Raw genomic sequence first — 19,618 nt, forward strand, 5'->3', positions numbered from 1 at the left:
TTCCAGGTGGCCCCCTGTCATCTCGTTTTATGTTTTCTGCATTTCCTTTCTTTTCTGACTTTTGAGCCATAGCCGATGATTTCTTTTCTTTTGCAGTGATTTAGAAGGGAGACATCTTGTTTCTCACTCCACTGATCCACGTTCTATTGCCTCCAATGAATGTTTTAATTTGACTCTGTGTTCAGTTTCTAAGCAGCTCTGCTTATCTCAGCCTGCCCTTCTCATCTCCTTTGGTGGAGGCAACATCCTCTGCAGAGTGGTTTTAAAGGCCCTATCTTATGTTGATTTTTCTTTGTTTGCTAGCTCTAGGAAGGGAGTCCTGCATGCCTGGAGAAGAATAGTGGCAGGCCACTCCTGAGAGGTGCCCCAGTGCTTCCTGTAAGATGAAGGAATTTTCCAGGCCACAGGGTGTGTGTGTTTGGCAATGGTGGGTGGAAGGCATGGCAGAAAGTGTCATCACTACCACCTGTGTGTAAAAGCCCTTCTCTCAGGCTCCACTGGCCCTTGTTTGAGACAGGCAGCCCAAGCAGATTGGGTCCCTGTTGGCAGGGATGAGCTCTCTGCAGCGAGAGTGTCCTAGGGCTGAGGGACCAGAGGATAGGTTGGGGGAAGGGGACCTGAGCTGACCCTGGCCTAGACAGGTGGGTCAGGGCCTATTGGTCTCAGCTGTGAAATTTACTGGGGATACAAATTGTTTTAAAAAATCCTTTTAAAGACTTGCAAAAGGAATTTCAGTGAAGGCTTTTTCAGTGCCTCCATTCGTCTACTCTCTTAACCAGGTATTGCTCTAATATATTGCATATTAAAACTCTCTATAGGGCAATTAGCAGCTTTAAACAGTTTGTTTAAAATTAAACACTCTGGTATTTTTTTTTTCATTTATTCAAGTACGTTTCTCCCCTGGATCCCCTAACACGGAGGTGCCAGTTCTGCTAAGGGCAGTGCCATGCCCATATACAGGGAGGGCTGGGGCCTGGGAAAGGTAGGGTGGGGCTAGCTGGGGTGGGAGGGACATCCTGCCAGGGCTATCTCCCTCCCCCATCTCCCTCCCCATTCTGGGGAGCCTGAGGGGCAGCAGTGAGACTGGCCTGCTGTCAGCGATCCTCTGCCTGACTAGGACAAGGCTTTCCCAACAGTGGGCTCAGGGACAGGCCACAGGTCAAAAGACCACTGCCGAGAACGGGGCAGGCAGTATGTGCAGTGGTTAGTGCTATGGCAGGACCAGCCTGGCTACTGGGAGGGTGGGGAAGCCAATAGCACCTCAGGAGACCTAGACCATTTCTGCTCTACACAAAGTCTGCACCCCACAAACACCAAGTTCCTCTGGGACCACAATCTTAGCTAATCCTCTGTGATCCCTTGGAACATTTCAGCCAGAATCAAGTGGTAGCATCACCAGAGTCCCAACAAACAAGAGCCAGGGAGGTCTCAGGGCAAGGACAATGCCAGGCTTGGTCACCGGAGATCAAAGTCATTACTCTAACCTCAATGCTGCTCCACCCACATGGTCAAGATAGCCACTGCCAAACCCTCAGAGCACTAGATTAGGAAACTGAAGTCCAGAGATATAGGTGCTATGTCCAAGTTCATGCAACAGAGCAATCTGAATTCCTTATAGCATCTAAAAGTATTCCAACACATTGGCTTTTCCCCTTCTATGTGTGTTGATATAAACCCTCTGACTCAGGTGCTACTGTCTGGACCCAACACACAGGAGTGTGCATGTGTGTGTGGTATGGGTTCCCCTGGTAGAATTATTCACTCCTCTGCACTCCCAGTGTTCTCTGCTCCCCTTTCCATAATACCACTTATCTTATCTCACTGCACTGTAATTATCTATCTCTGTCTTCCTTGTAGGACTTGAGTACCAAGCAGGGACTTTGTGCTTTTCTTTGTACATAGTAGTAGGCACACAATGGATTTTGTTAAATGAATGTTGATGAATTCACAACCCTCCACTCACTACATATAGGTTACTATGGCTTGATCTTATTAAATGTGCAATCCCTTTATAATCAATTAATTTAAAATTATATTCTTCTGAAGTTTAACAATGGAAAAACTGTACTTTGCTCAGCATATCATGCCGGTGGGACACACTGCTTCATGGTGCCCCTTATGGCAGCATGCTCTAATTGCAGGCAAAGGGTCTCAAGAGCCTGTCTTTCAAATAAAGAATGCAAGGGCAAATCATCTTCATAACTGTATACAAGCTTCTGAAATACACCAGGCTTTGCCTCCTTTGCCTTTGCTACCCCAGGTTCCACAGACCAGGTTTGCTTAGACCTGATGTGAGATAAGGTTGGCAGTATTTATAAGATCCCAATTTGCCTCACCTATTGGGCTACATTATTCCAGAGGTGTAAGGAAGCACCTAGAAGGGAATGTCATGAAGTGGCCATGTTCATTTGCACATTTTCTACACTACATCTCTTGTTCTGTTTTAGAATTGACTAACTCCCTGAGAACAGGGACTGTGTCTTATTCACTTCCATCTCTCCAATGTCTGGCACAGGGTTCAACACAGAGTAGGAGCCAGGTGTGTGACAAGGTGTGGACACTTGAGCCTGGATGACGAAGTTGCTCTGATGTAGCCGAACAGCCCTACTTTCTGATGCCCAGCCGTTCCAAACATCCATGCCTTCATTATTATTGTTCTGATTTCCCAACTTGATTTTATTTTCCAAAAGTCATAATTCAACCCTGTTGAATTCAGCATGTGTTGACACACATTGTTACTGGGGTCAATGGCCAGATTAGCCCTTAACATTTTGTTTCCAAGTGTTTGTCATTTCTCATTAGTTACATGTTTATAATCACTAAGGTCTTATCCCTGAACTTTTCAAAATCTCTGTGGCCTTGCCCACCCTTGTACTTATTCTCCCACAACTGTGGAGAGCATCTGAAATTCTAGCATGACTTTTCAAAGAAAACACAGTGATCCCTTTCATCCTGTATCATCTTGCACATCAAAACTCCTTTTACTCATCAAGAGACTCTCTCATAGCTGTGAAAGTTTCCTCCCCACTGCCTTGTATCCTCCACAGAACTGCAGGTGCCTCTTGGAAGAAGTGCTGCATCTGTGCCCCTCTCCCTTCCTGCCTTTGTTTTCCATTGTCATTAGAAGCGTAGCCATGGAGAGAAATCTGGCGCAGAGTGCGACTGCAGCCATTAGAAAAAGACAGATTTTTCTTCTAACCAGCCTAAGGAGGATGGGGTTTGGTTTTCAGCCCCTGCAGCCTACAGAGAAATAAGCAGAATGAATTCAAGATGGCAGGTCCAGAAAAATCTCCTTTTGTGAAACAACCTGTCTTGTTTCACAAAAGGAGATTTCCTACCCGCACGGGAGCGAGTGACTGATGGGTGGTACAACCAAAAAGGGCTGTGGAATTTGCAATAACCCCAACTTAGGCCTTCTTAGCAGCCACCTTGGGAGGCAGCTGCTCAGGGGTATCACTGGGAATTATGAACCAAAGAATACTATTGCCTGCCTCACAGAGCACAGGGAGCAAATATTCTGCCTCCTCTCTCACAGAGAAAGCCTCTCCTAAGCTTTGTGCTTGGGTTTGGGCACTGCAGCTGTTCTTGGCATCTGTGCTTCCTGGCAGCCTTTACTGCCTGCCACTTGACACAGGCAGCAATCTTTGTGGCAGACCTACTACCCTTCTCCTGCCCATGGCTTCTGTGAAGACCAAATGAGAGAAAAGGCCATGTACATGCTTTGAAAACCAAAAAGTACTGGTAGGAATGCTGGACTGTGGTGCTACTTGGCAATACCCTCCAGAAGCTCTGGCTTTGAGACACTTGGTGAGCATGCTTAACACTGCAACAAATTGCCCAGATTCAGTGAGATGCCTCAAACTGAGGGCTTCAGATTTCACATCCCTTGCCTTTCCTATGAACTTTTTTGGTTCTCCAACCATGTTAGTCTGACATTCAAGGCTTTCTCAACTCTTCTTTCCAAACATCTATTTTGTAAAACTCTTCCCCATTTTAGTGCTCCCAGAACATACCATTGGCATTCCTACCCCTGTTCATTTGATCACAACTTCCCCTTGTCTTCCTTCCCCATCCCACTCAGCCCTCAAAGATCCTCCATATTGTACCCACGCTTGAAGACCAAGCATAAGACTTCTCCACAAGTTGACCCATAAATCACTTCTCCCTCCTCAAAATAATGGTTATTGGGTTCTTGGTGATCTTGAACCAGAGAAGCAGTGATTTCAGTGGTGAAGAACAGGCTCTGCAGTCAGATTGCCTGGGTTGGGGTCCTTGTCCTTTTACTGTCTGTGTGACCTTGAGCAAGTTACTTAAAGTCCCTGAGCATTGCTTTCCTCAGCTATAAAGTAGGGATGATAATGGTATTCTTTTACACATACATAGCTGAGCACAATACCTGACCCACTGTAAGCACTTGAATGAGGGTTAGTATTGTCTCCAAGCATTTTCTTATGTGTTGCCATGTAACTGCCATGACAGCCCAGGAAAAGTTAGTTTTATTGCCCCAGAGGAGAAAGGGTGAAATTTTGGAAAGGTTAAAGCACTTGCCCAAGGCCACAAATTTGGTGGTAAAAATGTGATTCAGGTTCAAGTTTGATTGGCATCCACAGCTTTTCCACTGCCATAGCCAACTCGCCTTACTCAGGCCTCCTGTGACTACTCCAGCCCCTGTTCCTTGGTTCACTCTGCATATGGGGATCTCTCCTCTCCCCAGCCAGACCCTAGTCTTCTCCTGGGGAAGGGTTCTCAAAACACCCTACCCTAGCTATACATCATTTGGTATTTGTTGAATGAACAAAAGAATGAATGAGTGGGAAAATGCGTATTAAGACCAGACTATCCCCAAATAACAGCATTGGTACTTGGTACTTAGAATTCAGGGGCCTCTCAACAGAACCAGAAGTGAGCCTTCCTCCACCTCAATTCACCCATCACAATTTGAGTCAGGAAATCTGTGTTGCTCTCCTGCTCAAACATTTGAAGGGATCCCCACTTTTCCTATGGGACTAATCTGAGTATTTTCTTTACAGTTCAACATGCTCTGTTAACATAAGCCTTCACTGAGCTTAATATATATTTCTTCGGTCATCTTGTTCCAGAAGGCAAACTTTTGGAAGAAGAGGTGATAGTTGAGAACAGCAATAATACGTGTTCCCTCAGAGCTATGCAGTGAATGGACCATGGCCTGCTCTAGGAGGCAGGAGAAATGACTCTGGGCCTGGTTTCTAGATTTATGTTTCCCTCTGTTTTAAAGCAAAGCTACATGTAAAGTACTCTAAACACGGAATACAAAACTTCAGGGTAAACATGATGGAGAACAATGCCCATTTTGCTACTTGCCTCGTTATCCCAGGAAAGAGCCTCATGTGTGTTAATTCAACAGAAAAGGACATGAAAGATTGTGTAGACTGTACCCAAAGTTACTGAGACCCTACATTTTTGGTGTAGACACACTTAATCAGGTGAAACTGTGCTTTCAATCCCCTCAGGGACTGAATGAGGATGGCATGAAGCAGTAGAGTTGTATAAAAGGCTCTGAAGATTCTGAACAGCAAATTTTCTCTTTTTTAAAAATTGTTTTTTTGAGACAGTCTCACTGTTGTAGCCCAGGCTAGAATGCAGTGGTGCGATGTTGACTCACTGCAGCCTCTACCTCCCATGCTCAGGTGATCCTCCCACCTCAGCCTCCTGAGTAGCGGGGACTACAGGAGCACACCACCACACCTGGCAAATTTTTTGTATTTTAGTAGAGATGGGGTTTTGCTATGTTGCCCAGGCTGGTCTCGAACTCCTGGACTCAAGAAATTCACCCACCTCGACCTCTCAAAATGCTGGGACTATAGGTGTGAGCCACTGCTCTTGGCTGAACTGCAAATTCTCTGTTAAAGATAAGAAATCCTCTCTTCAAGAATACCTGAAATCCCATTTAGTCACAGCTATCATTTGTTGAGTGCCCACTATGTTCCTGATGTTTTATTTGTATTATCTAATTTAATCCTCACTACAACATGCAAGAGAGTTGGTACTACCTCCATTTTACTGAAGAGGAAACTGAGACTCAGTGTCTTGACCAAGGCCAGTGAGTGGCAGAGTAGCTTTGACCTTGGGTATGTCTGATTCCTGTCCAGAATTTTTCTCCCAGAGCACAAGGTTGTCACTCCCCTGAGGAATCTAGGAGTCCAAGAGACTTAGAGCTCTTGAGTCATCTGGTACAATCATCCTCTTCCTCAACTCATTAGCTGAAGTCAGGACCTGTGCATAATGCAGTTAGCTAGTTTGTTTTTCATTGCATGCTTTTGTAAATGGCTTGAAATCTTTCCTCAACATCGTTACCTGCCAGAAAATAGAGGCCACATACTTAGCAAGTGTTTTCAATCATGTTTTAACTAGTAACAAATCTTTTGCTTTATCTGAAGATTGTCTGCTTGCTCTCCTTCCTGTTGCCCTTGTCTTGTGACACTTTATAAGCTTCCTCTGATAGTAATAACAGTAGTTAATATTAAGTGAACACTCAGCTGGGTGCAGTGGCTCATGCCTGTAAGCCCAGCATTTTGGGAGGCCGAGATGGGTGGATTACCTGAGGTCGGGAGTTTGAGACCAGCTTGACCAACATGGAGAAACCCTGTCTCTACTAAAAATACAAAAATTAGCAGGCATGGTGGCACATGCCTGTAATCCCAGCTACTCAGGAGGCTGAGACAGGAGAATCGCTTGAACCCAGGAGGCAGATGTTGTGGTGAGCAGAGATCGCACCATTGCACTCTAGCCTGGGCAACAAGAGTGAAATTCTGTCTCAAGAAAAAAAAAATGAACACTCACTCTGGACCTGTCAGTCACTGTTTTGAGTGATTTAGCTCAAAACCTAGGAGGCAGGCTTTATTATCACCCTCATTTTTCAGGTGAGGAAACAGAGGCACAACTTGCCAAAGGTTACGCAGCCCAAATAGCAGAGCCAGGATTCAAATCCCAGGCTAACTGATTACAGACCTACTTTGCTAAATGCCTCAGTATATAAAGAAAATGTCCTCCTAAATGGAAGCAGTCTAGAACAACACTGGCCAGTAGAAATGTAATGTGAGTTACAAATGCAAACCACATATATAATTAAACATTTTCTAGTGGTCACATTACAAAATTAAAATTGTAATTTTACAAGTGAAACTAATTTAAATATATTTTACTTAACTCACTATATCTAAAATATTATTTTAACCTGTAGTCAATATTACCATTATTAACGCAACATTCTACATTCTTTTTTATATAAATTTTCTGAAGGCTGGTGTATGTTTTGATGTTTTATACTTACAGCACATCTTAATTGACACTAGACACATTTCAAGTGCTTATGGCCCCATATTGGACAACAGATACATAGATGGTCATTCTACTTTTCTTATTTTTTTCTATTATTTTGTTTCTATTTCAAATTTATTTAAAAAATTTTTTAAATTAAAAAAAATTATTTAGAGTCTTGCTCTGTTGCCCAGGCTAGGGTGCAGTGGTGCAATCATAGCTCATTGCAGCCTCGAACTCTTATGCTTGAGCAATACTCCCATCTCAGCCTCCCAAGAGTTGGGACTACAAGCATTCATCACCATGCCTAGCTAATTTTTAAATTTTTTTATAGAGATGAGGGTCTCACTATATTGTCCAGGCTGGTCTTGAACTCTTGACCTCAAGCAAGCCTCCTGCCTCAGCCTCCCAAAGTGTTGGGATTGTAGGCATGAGCAACCGTGTCTGGGCTATTTCAACTTTAAATTTGGGTTTTGCATTGGTATTAAATCAAAGAAGCCTATGTTAATGGAAATGTGCCCTTTGGATAATTAAATGAACAGAGTAACAGTTTAGGAGAGTGGAAAGAACATGCTTTAGGCATTATAAAATCTGGCTTCTAAGTCCCATCTTAGAACCACTAACCAGGGATGTGGCCAGAGCAACCCTCAACTTCCCTTACTCTCTTTCCTCATGTTAAAAAAGACATGATGGTTTATGATTATTAAGGTCCTTTCCATTTCTAAAGCTCTTTCTGCTTACAGCACACATTCCTTCAGGGTTTCTGCATCCGTTTCCTTGGTTCATTCAAGATTTCTTTAAGAAAGGACTTATCTCACATTGTGGTTGTGTTCCCTGTGTCCAACTCTGTGCCTGACACATTGTAGGCACAATAAATGTATGTTGAATGAATAGAAATCCAGTCCTCCTTTGAGGGCCTCCTGGGCCTCCCAGTTTTTGCCAGAATTATCATAGCAGCCTTAGCAATTAATTGCACTTTCTCATATTGGCCTAGAATCTTGACATGCTAAGTTTTCTGAGGGGTTATAGCCAGGATTAGAAGCCATTTCCTGATACTGTGTGCGAAGATGATACTCAGCCCTAGGCGTGGCTGCCTAGAGACCCCCACAAATGGTCTCCTTATTACATGCTGTTCTGATGCTGAGGAGAGTTAATTAATGACTCTAAATAAGAAAACAATCAAATCTGTCTGCAGTCATATGAGTCAGAGCAGACCCAGATGGGGTGCCAGGTCCTTGGCTTCCAAGTGCCCTCAGGAAAAGCAATAGCAGCCTTTGCTCCTTTCATCAGAGTTCTGAAGCCCCAGCTTGGAAGGGGAAGGAATCATTCAAAATAGAATGGAGACTCAGCATGATATGAGGCATTTTTCTTAAAAGGCCAACCCCCTATCTGAGTGTTGTACAGACTGAGGCCGAGGGAGAGGAGAAAAAGCACAAGTTAATTCCTTTCTACCCTTTTTAGACACCCAAACTGAATGGGGAGTTCTCAGAAACTGGCCCCTGTGTGTGGTGCAAGATTGGAGCAGTTGGAACTGCCACTTTAGGAGGACCAGACTTGTGGTCTGAAATCCACCAAACCCCAAACGTGCCCACCTTCAGGAGTCTTGCAGCCACATATGGAGGTAGAGCTTTGGTTGGGATGGCATAAGGACAGGAATGTGATGCTTCCCTGAGATTGGCTAAGGCCCACACAGTGAAATTTTTATTTAGGTGTTAGAGGCTTTGCTGTGAAAATTTGAGAGTGGGAATAGGTGGAAGGAATCTCTTAACAATATCTGACTATCTTCAGCTTTGGAACAGGATGCTAGGAAATAAAGATAAGCTCTATTTCTTTGGCTCTATGTGTTCTCTTTGTCAAATAATAACAGCTTCCTCATGGTGTTTTTTCCCCCTTCCTTTCTTAAAAAGGAACAACAACAACAACGCTTTGTTGCCATCTACGCGTGGCTTCCTGTGAAAATTTTCCACTCTACCAAGAACCCTCTGGGCTACTGGTCATTAGGGTCATTATGCTGCCCTTTCCCCATTCTTTGGTAACCAAGTTCAGTTAACAAACCTGGATAAAATGTAAAGTAGGTGGCACTATCCTTGCTGAAACTGAAAAGACTGATTTGGGTCTAAATCCTAGTTGGTCCCCAATCCCATTCCTCTGGCATTTGGTTATAACCTTACATAGGATGATACAATAGTTCAATTTTATTTCTATAATAGTAATAGGGAAAAAACAGTGGTAAGGAGGAACTTCCAGAGTTTAAGAGATCCAGGATGGAACCTAAATTCTTTCCTTTCTGTGTAACATTGGAAAAGCCCTTTTCTTCTCAAACGTTTGTTTCCTCACCTTGAAAGTGGGAATTATGCCACCACCTACCTCATAGGACTGTGAGAATTAAATACATTCTTACATGTGAAGAGCCTGAGTCAGAAAATGTTTCCTCTTATTAGCTCATAATTCTTTAAACAGGGATTGCTGATGAGTTCGTTCGAAGTAATGCAGTAATACCCTCCACAGTTCTGTTTCCTCCTATTCCATCTGTAATCAGCTTTGGGGAAATCCTCACAGAGGCCGTGGCCCTCAGGTCTTGCTTCTGGTCCACACCCTGAAGTCCTCCCTTCCCAGCAGAGGGAGGTGGGTGAGGCCAGCGCTCCAGAACCTTGGACAGCTCCACTCCCCGGCGTTCCAGCCGGCTGTCTCAGGGAGCAGGAGGGTCTTGGAAAATTGTTGGAGAAAGGCTGCATTAGTGCAACGATTTAGGAAGTCCAGGGGCTGCAGTCTCATTTCCAGCATGCATGCTGCCACTTACATACCAAATCTTAGGGCCTTTTCTTTCTTTCCTATGAACTCAAAGAATTGTTTTGAGCCCAAAAAGAACAGAACCACCACCCACATCTTCCTGAATCTGCTGATATTTAATTTGTTTGGCTTCAGTACAAGGATTAAACATTCTTGATTAACTTCAAGTGAAAGTAATAATGTATGAGCATGAGGAAATATTTTACAAGATGACGATTCAGGTATGAATTAAAAGAAACATAAAATAATGATATTGCCTGCAGGTGATGTTAAGCACCACTCTGATCAGGATAAGCAGGTGGTTCAGTTTATGAGGTAATTTAGCTTTTCACTCTCCGATGCAGAACACAACACACCATATGCAGTCACCTTTCAAACAGGCAAGGAAGAGATTAAGTCCTATTTTTACTTTATGATACTGAGTCACATAGTTCAATGCAAATCACATGGATGCCAAAGTAAGAACAATACCAGGTATTAAAACACCTTCTTTCCTTTGGGAAGCTCTAAAGATTTTGTGACTGCATGAAATTCCTTCAGAGTAACTCCAGGAGAAGAGACACATGTCACCAGATAGGCATTTAGGACTGAGCATGTCTCATCTCTCTCCCCCACTTCTGTCATTAGGCCTGGAAGAACTGTATTTGCAGCTTTTTGCATTTAGTAATAGCCTCCAGATGTCTTCATTTTCTGGGCTACATTGTTTTTGAGGAAAAGAGGGCTCATCTTGAAAAATGTTATTGACTAATTTAATAATGAGGGAGAGAAGAGGATAAATGTGGAACAGGAAAAAAGGAGAAAAGAGTAGTAGAGGTAGAGGGAGAGACAGGATATTCCTAAACTTCTCTGACTTTTATGAGGTTCTGACCAGTTGAAGGTGGGCATCAAATCCATTTATGAGGACAATGCATGAAAAACCTTGATAAGTGTTTTTCACTGGTCAGAAACTTGAACAAAGGCTTTCAAGCCCTCTTTAAACATTTCCATAGAGGTGAAGACAGCAGCAATTCCATGGATTGAACTAGCTTGAAAGAACTTCAGACAAGGACATCAACTCAAGACTCTAAAGGTAGGAGGGAGCTCCCCAATAGATAGGTTTGTGATTTTACCTAAAAATGTTCACACCCACTCTGAGCCTCCACACCATGGGGGAATGTTAGTTGTCAAATTGTGTCTAGTATAACTTCTTCCCAGCAGAGGTCGCTGTGGAGATGGCAGTGGATACTTGTGGGAACTGGACCAGGCAGGCTGGGCTAGATAGATGGTGGCTACACTGTGTGGTAGCTACTCTTCCTGCTGTACCACTGGCCATCGTCTGGCCTCTCATCCTACAGGAAGTAGCTCTCTGGGAAGATTATCTCAAAGCTGCACAGAACCTTTGCTATACAAGTGCTGTGAAATTGGGGTCACTTGTTGGGGAGGACAGGCCTGGGAGGGCCATGCTCATCCTCTAGGGATATCACCTTGTAGCGTATGTTTGTGTTACCCTTGCATCCTCTGAGTGTACCTGGTATTTCTGAGACACCACCTGTGACTGACCAGCAACATCAGTGCCATGCCCTTCCAGACATGGAGGCCAAAGTGACAAAAGTTGCCTTGCCACACAGCCTTGCACCCACATCATAAGTGACTCTGTTGATGAGTCCCCTGCCAAACCTCACTTGGAAGCACATGGTGGTGGTGAGGGGGTGGAATTCTGGTCCTTGGGGCAGCCCATTACAGTAGGATAAAGCTTCTGAGAAATGGGAAGGGCAGGGCACTGGTGAGTATGTTAGGGTCAGACCTGAGACCTCAGAAGGGCTGAAGAAGGCTCCGCATACTTGTGAATTCCCTATTTACTGGGACTTAGGCAGGCCAGGCAGGCTAGGCACAAAGCAGCCTGAAGCTGCCTTAACTCTGAGGGAAGCCACTTGGACCCTAGGTCATTACTGTGGCTTGAGAGTTGAAGATGTGACTACCCTGCTCCCCATTCCCACAACATCCAAGTCCAGCAGTAATTAAGTGGTTCCTCTACACATACACACACACACACACCCTGGCGTACACACACAGAGCCAGAAACACAAGCTCTGGCCATTCCACACATATGAACACTGAAGCACACATGGGTACATTCACCCAGTCACACACTTTCACGCCCACACTCTGACCCACACCATCATCCATGCAAACACTTAAAGACATCCCGCCCCAGAACCGAATATTACCTAACGTGGCTGATGCGGCATGAGAGGGTCTAGTCAGGATGTCCCTCCAGACCCTGGTCTACTCACGCCTCCTGAACCCCAAGCCCTTCACTCAAGGTGGAGCCCCCACCTGTCCCTGTCCTCGTGGTCACAGGTCCTGAAGGCCCTCCACCCACCCCCGAAGGGGCCCTGGTCACCACCGTGTGTACAGAATCCTGGGTGCCTGGCTGGCCTTGGGGTAGGGGGTATGGGAAAACAGAAAGATGTGGGGCATAGTGCCCTGCCCCGGCTAAGCCGCCTCCTCCCTCGGGGTTTTCCATTCCGGCTCGCGCGGGCCCGCAAGGAGCCTGTGTGCTTTGTCTCCCGCCCCGCTCCTGGCACGTTTCCGTGGAAGCTGCCGGCGCCGCGCCCGAAGCCCCCCCCATCCGCGGCCGCGCCCCCCGCCCAGCCCGCGGCGCAGGCCTGCCAGTGCGGCAACCGCCGCTTTGTCCTCTCGAGGATGCCTGGGCGGAGCGCGAAAGCCCAGTCCCTGGGAACAGCCACCGCGCGTCTTGGATACAGGTCCCCAAGGCTCGGTTTGGGGCGCGCCCTGCATCGGAGCGAAGCAACCCCTAAAGATTCGCGGGCGCGAGGTTGAGGGTAGCGCCTGCCTGGAGCTCTAGAGTGCTGGAGGAGAGACCCGCCCCGTCCCGCCCTGCACGTGCCCGTCTAGGGTTGGCCCCCAGCTGCGGCGCTGAAGCCTCGGTCCCCGGGGCGTGGTGGGCTAGGCAGGGCCGTCTCGACTTAGAGCCCCAGGCCTGGATCCAGGTAGGGAGGGCCTGGGAGATAAGGCCCGGGTGAGGAAAGGTGGGAGGGGTCCTTCGGCCCCTCGTGCATCTCCTCACACCACCTCCCACACCCAGGCCACCCCAACCCTAGGCGCGGGCCCAAGCGCGGGGGATTCCGCGTGTTAGTGCTTTCCTCCACCTGCGACTCTGAGCAGATAGGGAGGGGGTCTCTCGGCCTTTCCCTGCCACATCCCAATTCCACCCCTACCAATAACCTAGGAGGGTCCAAGTGGGAGGAATAAGAGTCCTCTGTCTCATCCACAACCTCGATCCTCCTCTTTTCAAAAAAGGGCCTGGGCAGGAGGGGGCCTGGGGAGGAGGGGGAATAGGGAGGAGGGCGAGTGTGGAGGAAGGGGTCTGGGGAAGGGTCTTCTCTCCATCCCAAGCAGCCCTTCCTTAATAACCCTGGGAGGGTCTGGGCTGGGGGAGCAGTCAGCGGTCTCATCCATCACCATCAGACTCCTTTGTAACCTCGAGCAGCCGAAGTGTTGCGGGGAGGGGTCCCCCTGCCTCCAGTCCCCTCATCCCTTAACACCCACTCCCGTCCTCAGTAATCCGAGCAGCCCGGTCGCCAGGCACAGAGGGAGGGAGGGTCCAAGCCTCCTCTCTCTCCCAGGAGAGATAGAGTGGGGGTGTCCCCCAGCCCTCGCCCCTTATACTCAAGAGCCTTCTCCATGATAAAACAAAAACTAACCCAAGCTGCTCCGACCTCCGGCGCCGGGCCAAGGGAGGCCCCGAGTCAGTAGGTGGTTGTCCCGGACCCACGGTCCTGAGAGTAGCGAGGACACATCCCGTCAACTCCCCGAGCCCCTCACACCTTGGTTCGCCCCCTCCCCAAGAAAACAAAAGCGAATGCAGCAGCACCAACCTCTCACGGCGGGCCAGAGAGCGGTCAGCGCCCGGCAGCGCACCCTGCTCCTCCCGGCTCCTCACAGCCCGGGCTCCCAGGCTCTCGTGCTCCCGGCCTCGGATCTGAAGCGGCTGCAGCTGCTGCGGCTCTCGCGACTCTGGCGTCCGGAGCCTCCCTCAGACTCAGCACCTGGCGCAGCGAACAGCTCCGCGCTTCATTCCTCTGACCCCACCTCCCTCGTGCCTCCAAAGCCAATGGTGACCCGGGTCCCGCCCAGGAGGCTGCCCATTGGGGGCGTCGTTCCATCTCCCTCCGGCCCCTCCCGCTGGTTCCTGAGTCTCTCCTTCAAGACCACATCCCCCAGAGACCGCCGGAGTTTCGCACAGGCTTCTGGGACTTGTAGTTCTTTAAGGACGCGGAGTGGGCTCACGCCGCGGGCAGGCAAACAGAGCGGGACTGCATTTCCCAGGGTGCACCGAAGACACGGAGGCGCGGAGCAGGGCGGGAGGACCGTTTCCATAGCAAAGACGACCCGCCGAGGATGGCTGGCGGAGAAGTAGGGCAGGCTGCAGGACCCTCGAAGGATCGTGTGAGGCCCCGGGCAACCTCTTGGGAGGCCATTTCGAGGAGAAAACATTGATTTCTGCCTCGGGACCCTGGGCCTCAGTTTTACTATCTTGGAAGAAGGGCGAAGAGCTGTGCCCCCGACCACACCCGTCGGTGATGGGGCAAACCGAGGGCAAGCCGCTTTGGTTCCTGCCCAGCAAAGGTGAGGGAGGACGGAGGAGACTCTCCCACCGCATTCAGAACTGTATTCCTTTATTTTTGTCTCGATCTTGTCATAGAGGAAAGCTTCACTTTTGGTTATCTCTTGGGCCACCAGGGCCTTCCTATCTCCGTCTTCCCATCGCGGGTCCCGGCCTCCTTCACACCACCCCCGGATACAGCCGCATCTCCCCCAGCGCAGCAGAAGGAGGGCGCTTCACATGCCCCCGGAACTAAGCCCACTCTCCCCAGCATGGCTGTAAAGGCCCTTCGAGATCTGAACTCCACCTTTTTGCAACACTCTTAACTTCTTTGGAAGCTGGGAAGCCTCCTACTCCCTTGGGCCCCTCCACCCTGCCCTCAGCTAACTCCTCAGAAAGCCCTAGCCTAGACACCGCCTGTTTTGTGAAGACTTCCTAGATGCTGGGCTCTCTGTTGAGTGCCCCACCCTGTGTTTGAGCAGTACCTCTACTTCCCCTATTCTACTTGCATGTTCATGTAGTTGTCTTCTTTATAAGATCTGCAAAGGCGGGAGCTATGTCTATATTATTCATACTTACAACCCAGTGTCTATAGCATCTGGCACATAGTAGACACTCACTAGCTATTGAGATATAAATATAGATATTTGTTGAACTGAAAATGAATTGGGCCAGGCACAGTAGCTCCCGCCTGTAATCTCAGCACTTTGGGAGGCGGAGGAGGGCGGATCACCTAAGGCCAGGAGTTCGAGACCAGCCTGGCCAACATAGTGAAAGCTGTCTCTACTAAAAATACAAAAAAATAGCTAGGCGTGGTGGTGCGTGCCGGTAATCCCAGCTATTCGGGAGACTGAGGTGGGAGAATCGCTTGAAGCCAGGAGGCGGAGGTTGCAGTAAGCGGAGATTGTACCACTGCACTCCAGCCTGGGCAACAGAGCGAGACCTTGTCTCAAAGAGAAAGAAAAAGAATAAAATTGAAAAAAGTAAATAAAGGAACCTCATTCACATACACCTCCAAAATTCTGATTTCCTAAACTTGGGCATTTCTCATTGCTGGAAGTGTTCAATTAGAGGGATGCCACCCCCTTGAAGAAATGTTTATTTCATTTGTACAGTGGGTTGGGGCTTTGAGTACTCTTTTAACCCTATGATGCTAGAGATTGATAGACTCATGCCTATTATTCCTGTCAGTTCTCCCTGAAATGTCATCAATTCTTCATGTTCCTCTATTTCTAGTTGTTGGCCCAACTCCTTTCTGTGCCTAAATGCCCTACCTCCCACTCCTTTTCTGAAAAAGATCTGCCCTGTTAGTTATGAAGTACAGACGTCCTAAGATTCCTGCTCTTTATTCCTTCCTTCTTCTTCCTTTTCTTTCTTTCTTTTCTTTTTTTCTTTCTTGTTGGGCGATGCTGAGTGTATGATAAGATATATTGTTTGCCAAGAAGAACGATGGCAAGGAAAACCTAGCCGCCCGCCTCCCCAAGTGGAAAACTACTTGGGGCATTCTAAAGTAGCAAAACAGCGTATGTATATCATACACAGATTGAAACAATTCTTTAAGCACGGGATATGTGACCCTGCCCCCGTGGCTTCCTCGTGGGGAATACTTTCTAGTTTGTCCTTGATCAGTGGTAGGCAGGCACCAGCTGCCTACCTAGTTTATCTTCGTTCTATGAGAAATCACGGAACACCTGTTTGTTAATAATAATCACCTGCTCAGAGAGAGTAACTACGTGGATCAGAATTTGCCCGAGGCCCTCAGCCTGGGATGCTGTCAGCCCCTGAGGCTCTCAGCTGGGAAGGTTGTTCCCATTTTGCTGTCCTATCTAGGTGTTTGCTCCTTAATTCCTTTAGCGCTGCCTGGGTTGGGGGTCTCTACAGCCGAGCTGGTCTTGGTATTCCCTCCCTCCCTCCTTCCTTTTTTTCCCCCTTCCTTCCTTCCTTCCTTGTCTTTCTGTCTTTTCTCTTTCTGTCTTTTCTGCTGTCTTTCTTCTTTTTTTTTGAGATGGAGTTTCATTCTTGTTGCCCAGGCTGGAGTGCAATGGCACGATCACAGCTCATTGCAAATTATGCCTTCCAGGCCTGCCTTGGCCTCCCAAAGTGCTGGGATTGCAGGCGTGATCCACCATGCCTGGCCTCCTGCTCTTTCAACCCTCTGCTCAGTATCTTGGGCCTCATTGGTGATGAGGTGCCTTGTAGGTAGCATCTTTCCTGAATATTTCTCCACTAAACATTCTGGTGTTGGCTAGATGGTCTAGTTCATCTACACATTTCATTTATCACCTTCTCCAGATGTTTTTTATGTGAGCCAATACATTCTGGGGGGAATGCCTTAATATATGGGAATAATTAACTCGTGGCCAAGAAGGAAGTAACCAAGGGGATGTTTGCTATGAACCTAATTCAAACCAACGAGACAGAGTCTGAGAGAAAGCAGCTCTGTCATCCTTGAGTTGGTAACATCCAGGAAGGGAAGGCTAGGGTGGGGGAGTGAGTAAAACAGATGGCATTTAGGGAAGAACCAACAGGACTTTAAGAGTCATGGCAGAGGGGATTTGATCCTCGCTAAACCATCAGGGAAGGCAGTTGGAGCTGGGTGAACAGATGGGGCTTTATTACTGAAGAGAAAACTGTAAGGAGGCAGGGGGAAGTCAGATGTGTGCTAAAGCAGAGTGCCTCATTCAGTGGATGCACTGAGAGCAGAAGCTGTTGGAAAAGTGGATCAAGGGAGGACCATGCCCCACGTGGGCATCAGCAGAGTATCAGCTGAGTATCGCAGAGGGATACCAAAGAAGTCCACTTGGAGCCAGAGCTGAAACCCTTTGGAGGTTAGTTTATCCCTTCAGAAGTAGTGTACCACCATCCATCTACCACTGGAATCCAATTTCAGTTTTAACAAATTATTATAAATAGGAAAAAGTCAGGGTTCCACAATTCTGGTAGCACTCAGAGACTATAACAACGTTTGCCCAGCCAAGTAGTTAGAAAACCTGGATCCTAATCCTGACTTTGCCTCTGATTAGATGTGTGACCCTGGACTGGATCTGTTTCTTCAGTTGTAAAATGCTTTTTATTGGTGTTAGGTAGCAGCTAATAAGGGTGGAGGTGGGGTGGGGTGCAGCAGTTAACACCTGTGATCTCAGCAATTGGACAGGCCAAGGCAGGAGGATTGCTTGAGGCCAGGGATTTGAGACCAGCCTGGGCTACATAGTGAGACTCTGCCTCTACCAAAAATTTACAAAAATTAACCAGGTGCAGTGGTGCATGCCTGTAGTCCCAGCTACTCAGGAGGTTGTGGCGGGAGGATTGCTTGAGCCCAGGAGTTCAAGGCTGCAGTGAACTATGATCAATCACACCACTGCATTCTAGTAGCCTAAGTGATAGAGCAAGACCCTGTCTCATAAAAAAAGAATTTTTTTTTAAAGGGTGGACGTAGGGAAATTCAAAGCTACTTACTAGCTGTGTGACTTTGCCTAAACTACCTTCTTGGATTTGTAGTCTGTTTATTTGAAAATACTGTTCAGGGATAAATGAGATGCCTTTTGTAAAATACTTTATAAATATTGAGCACTTACCAAATATTAGTCTGTTTTCACATTATTCTTTTTGGATTACCAGAAATTGGTTTGACTATGAATAAACAGGCAGGAGGTAATTTCTTGGGTAATCTGAGTTTGAATCCCCTTCTCTCTCTTACTAATGGTATGACTTTGCTTAGATTATTTAATATTTAATTGTTCTAGGTCTCAGTTTTCTCATTTGTGAAATTAAAATGATGTTTTCCACAGAATTATGAGGGTTCAATGAGATAAAAGGCCTGACTCATATGAGAAAATGCTCAATATATTTGTTTTGTCATTTTTAAGGGGTGATTTTAGGGCACAGAACCCTAAAGGAATGAATGGAATTCCAAATGCTTAGAAGCTAGAGTTGTGAAAGATTCCAGGGGAACACTGTGTTAGGCTTCTCCCTTCTTCATGGGAAAGAAAAGATCTCAGTGAAGTTCCATGGGTCTTCTCAGTAAGTAAAGAGGAGATTAACTAGAATGCTGAATCTCAGACACTAAGGGGTTAGAGTGATTGACCAGGGCTGGGTCCTGAAGAGCTTGGTATTCTTGGCTGAGAATATAATTTTATTCTAAAGTGAATGAAGGTTTTTCTGTGCATTTTGAAAAGGTCTAGGGGCTGTTTGGAGAAGGGCCAGGAGAAGACGAGGCTGGGATGTGGATTGGGAAGGTGCTGAAGTGATCCAGCATGGTGAGTGGAAAAGAGGGGGTAGAGCTGAGAGATATTTTTATTTGTTTGTTTTTTAAGTATTAATAGTCATCAAGTTTCCCATCTTTTTTAAGTAGCTCATCACAGAGATATTAAGAAGGTAAATATTGAGAGGACTTTGTGAATGAGAGCTGAGGGTATGGAAGAAACTGGTAAAAGTCTAAGATGATACTCAGATGTCTGACCTGGGCAACTAGGGGGATGGGTGGGGGTGCTACCCCTGAGATGTGACACAGTAAATGAGCAAGTTTAGGCAGGAGGAGGAGGTGAGTTTGAATTGGATATGGTATGTCCGAACAAGATGTCTAGGAGGTGATTTGGAGTTTATGAGAGGGATCTGGTCAAGGGATAGAGTCATAAATTATCAAATTATCAGCACATAGATCATAATCGAAGCCACGGGAATGAATGGTATCCTTCAGTAGAGAGGGTCAAAGAAAATAACAAAATTCCTTGGGAAATACCAACATTTAGGGGACAAGTAGAAAAAGAGAAGCCCAGAAGAAAAGGTGAGACCAGTCAGAGAGATTGGAAGAAAATCATAGGGTGGGGTGCTACAGAAACCACAGGGAGGAAGTAGGGTGACATGGTACCTTCAGATAAGCGAAGGTCTAAAAAAGCAAATCCAAATTTAGCAACAAAATGGTCA

The 19,618-nt window shown here is 46.8% G+C and overlaps 2 protein-coding genes across 3 annotated transcripts in view; one reads left to right on the forward strand and one right to left on the reverse strand.

Annotated features, from left to right (window-relative positions):
- Window positions 1–14,055, reverse strand: part of SMPD3 (sphingomyelin phosphodiesterase 3) — an 89,952-nt gene extending 75,897 nt beyond the window's left edge. The window contains exon 1 of one of the 2 annotated variants that reach the window (XM_012437440.2): window positions 13,968–14,055. The gene's annotated coding sequence lies outside the window, so the exon portion shown is untranslated. The remainder of the gene's footprint in view (window positions 1–13,967) is intronic. The other variant, XM_012437441.2, reaches the window with a different exon arrangement.
- A 4,878-nt stretch (window positions 14,056–18,933) lies between these two features.
- The window catches only part of ZFP90 (ZFP90 zinc finger protein), a 110,021-nt gene continuing 109,336 nt past the window's right edge, over window positions 18,934–19,618 (forward strand). The window contains exon 1 of the mRNA XM_064383221.1: window positions 18,934–18,951. Within this exon, the coding sequence (XP_064239291.1) occupies window positions 18,949–18,951 (3 nt within the window). The 5' untranslated portion in view covers window positions 18,934–18,948. The remainder of the gene's footprint in view (window positions 18,952–19,618) is intronic.

This window comes from Aotus nancymaae, unplaced genomic scaffold, assembly GCF_030222135.1.
Source record: "Aotus nancymaae isolate 86718 unplaced genomic scaffold, 86718_ANA_hifiasm-v0.15.2.pri h1tg000030l, whole genome shotgun sequence".
NCBI classification, from domain to species: domain Eukaryota; kingdom Metazoa; phylum Chordata; class Mammalia; order Primates; family Aotidae; genus Aotus; species Aotus nancymaae.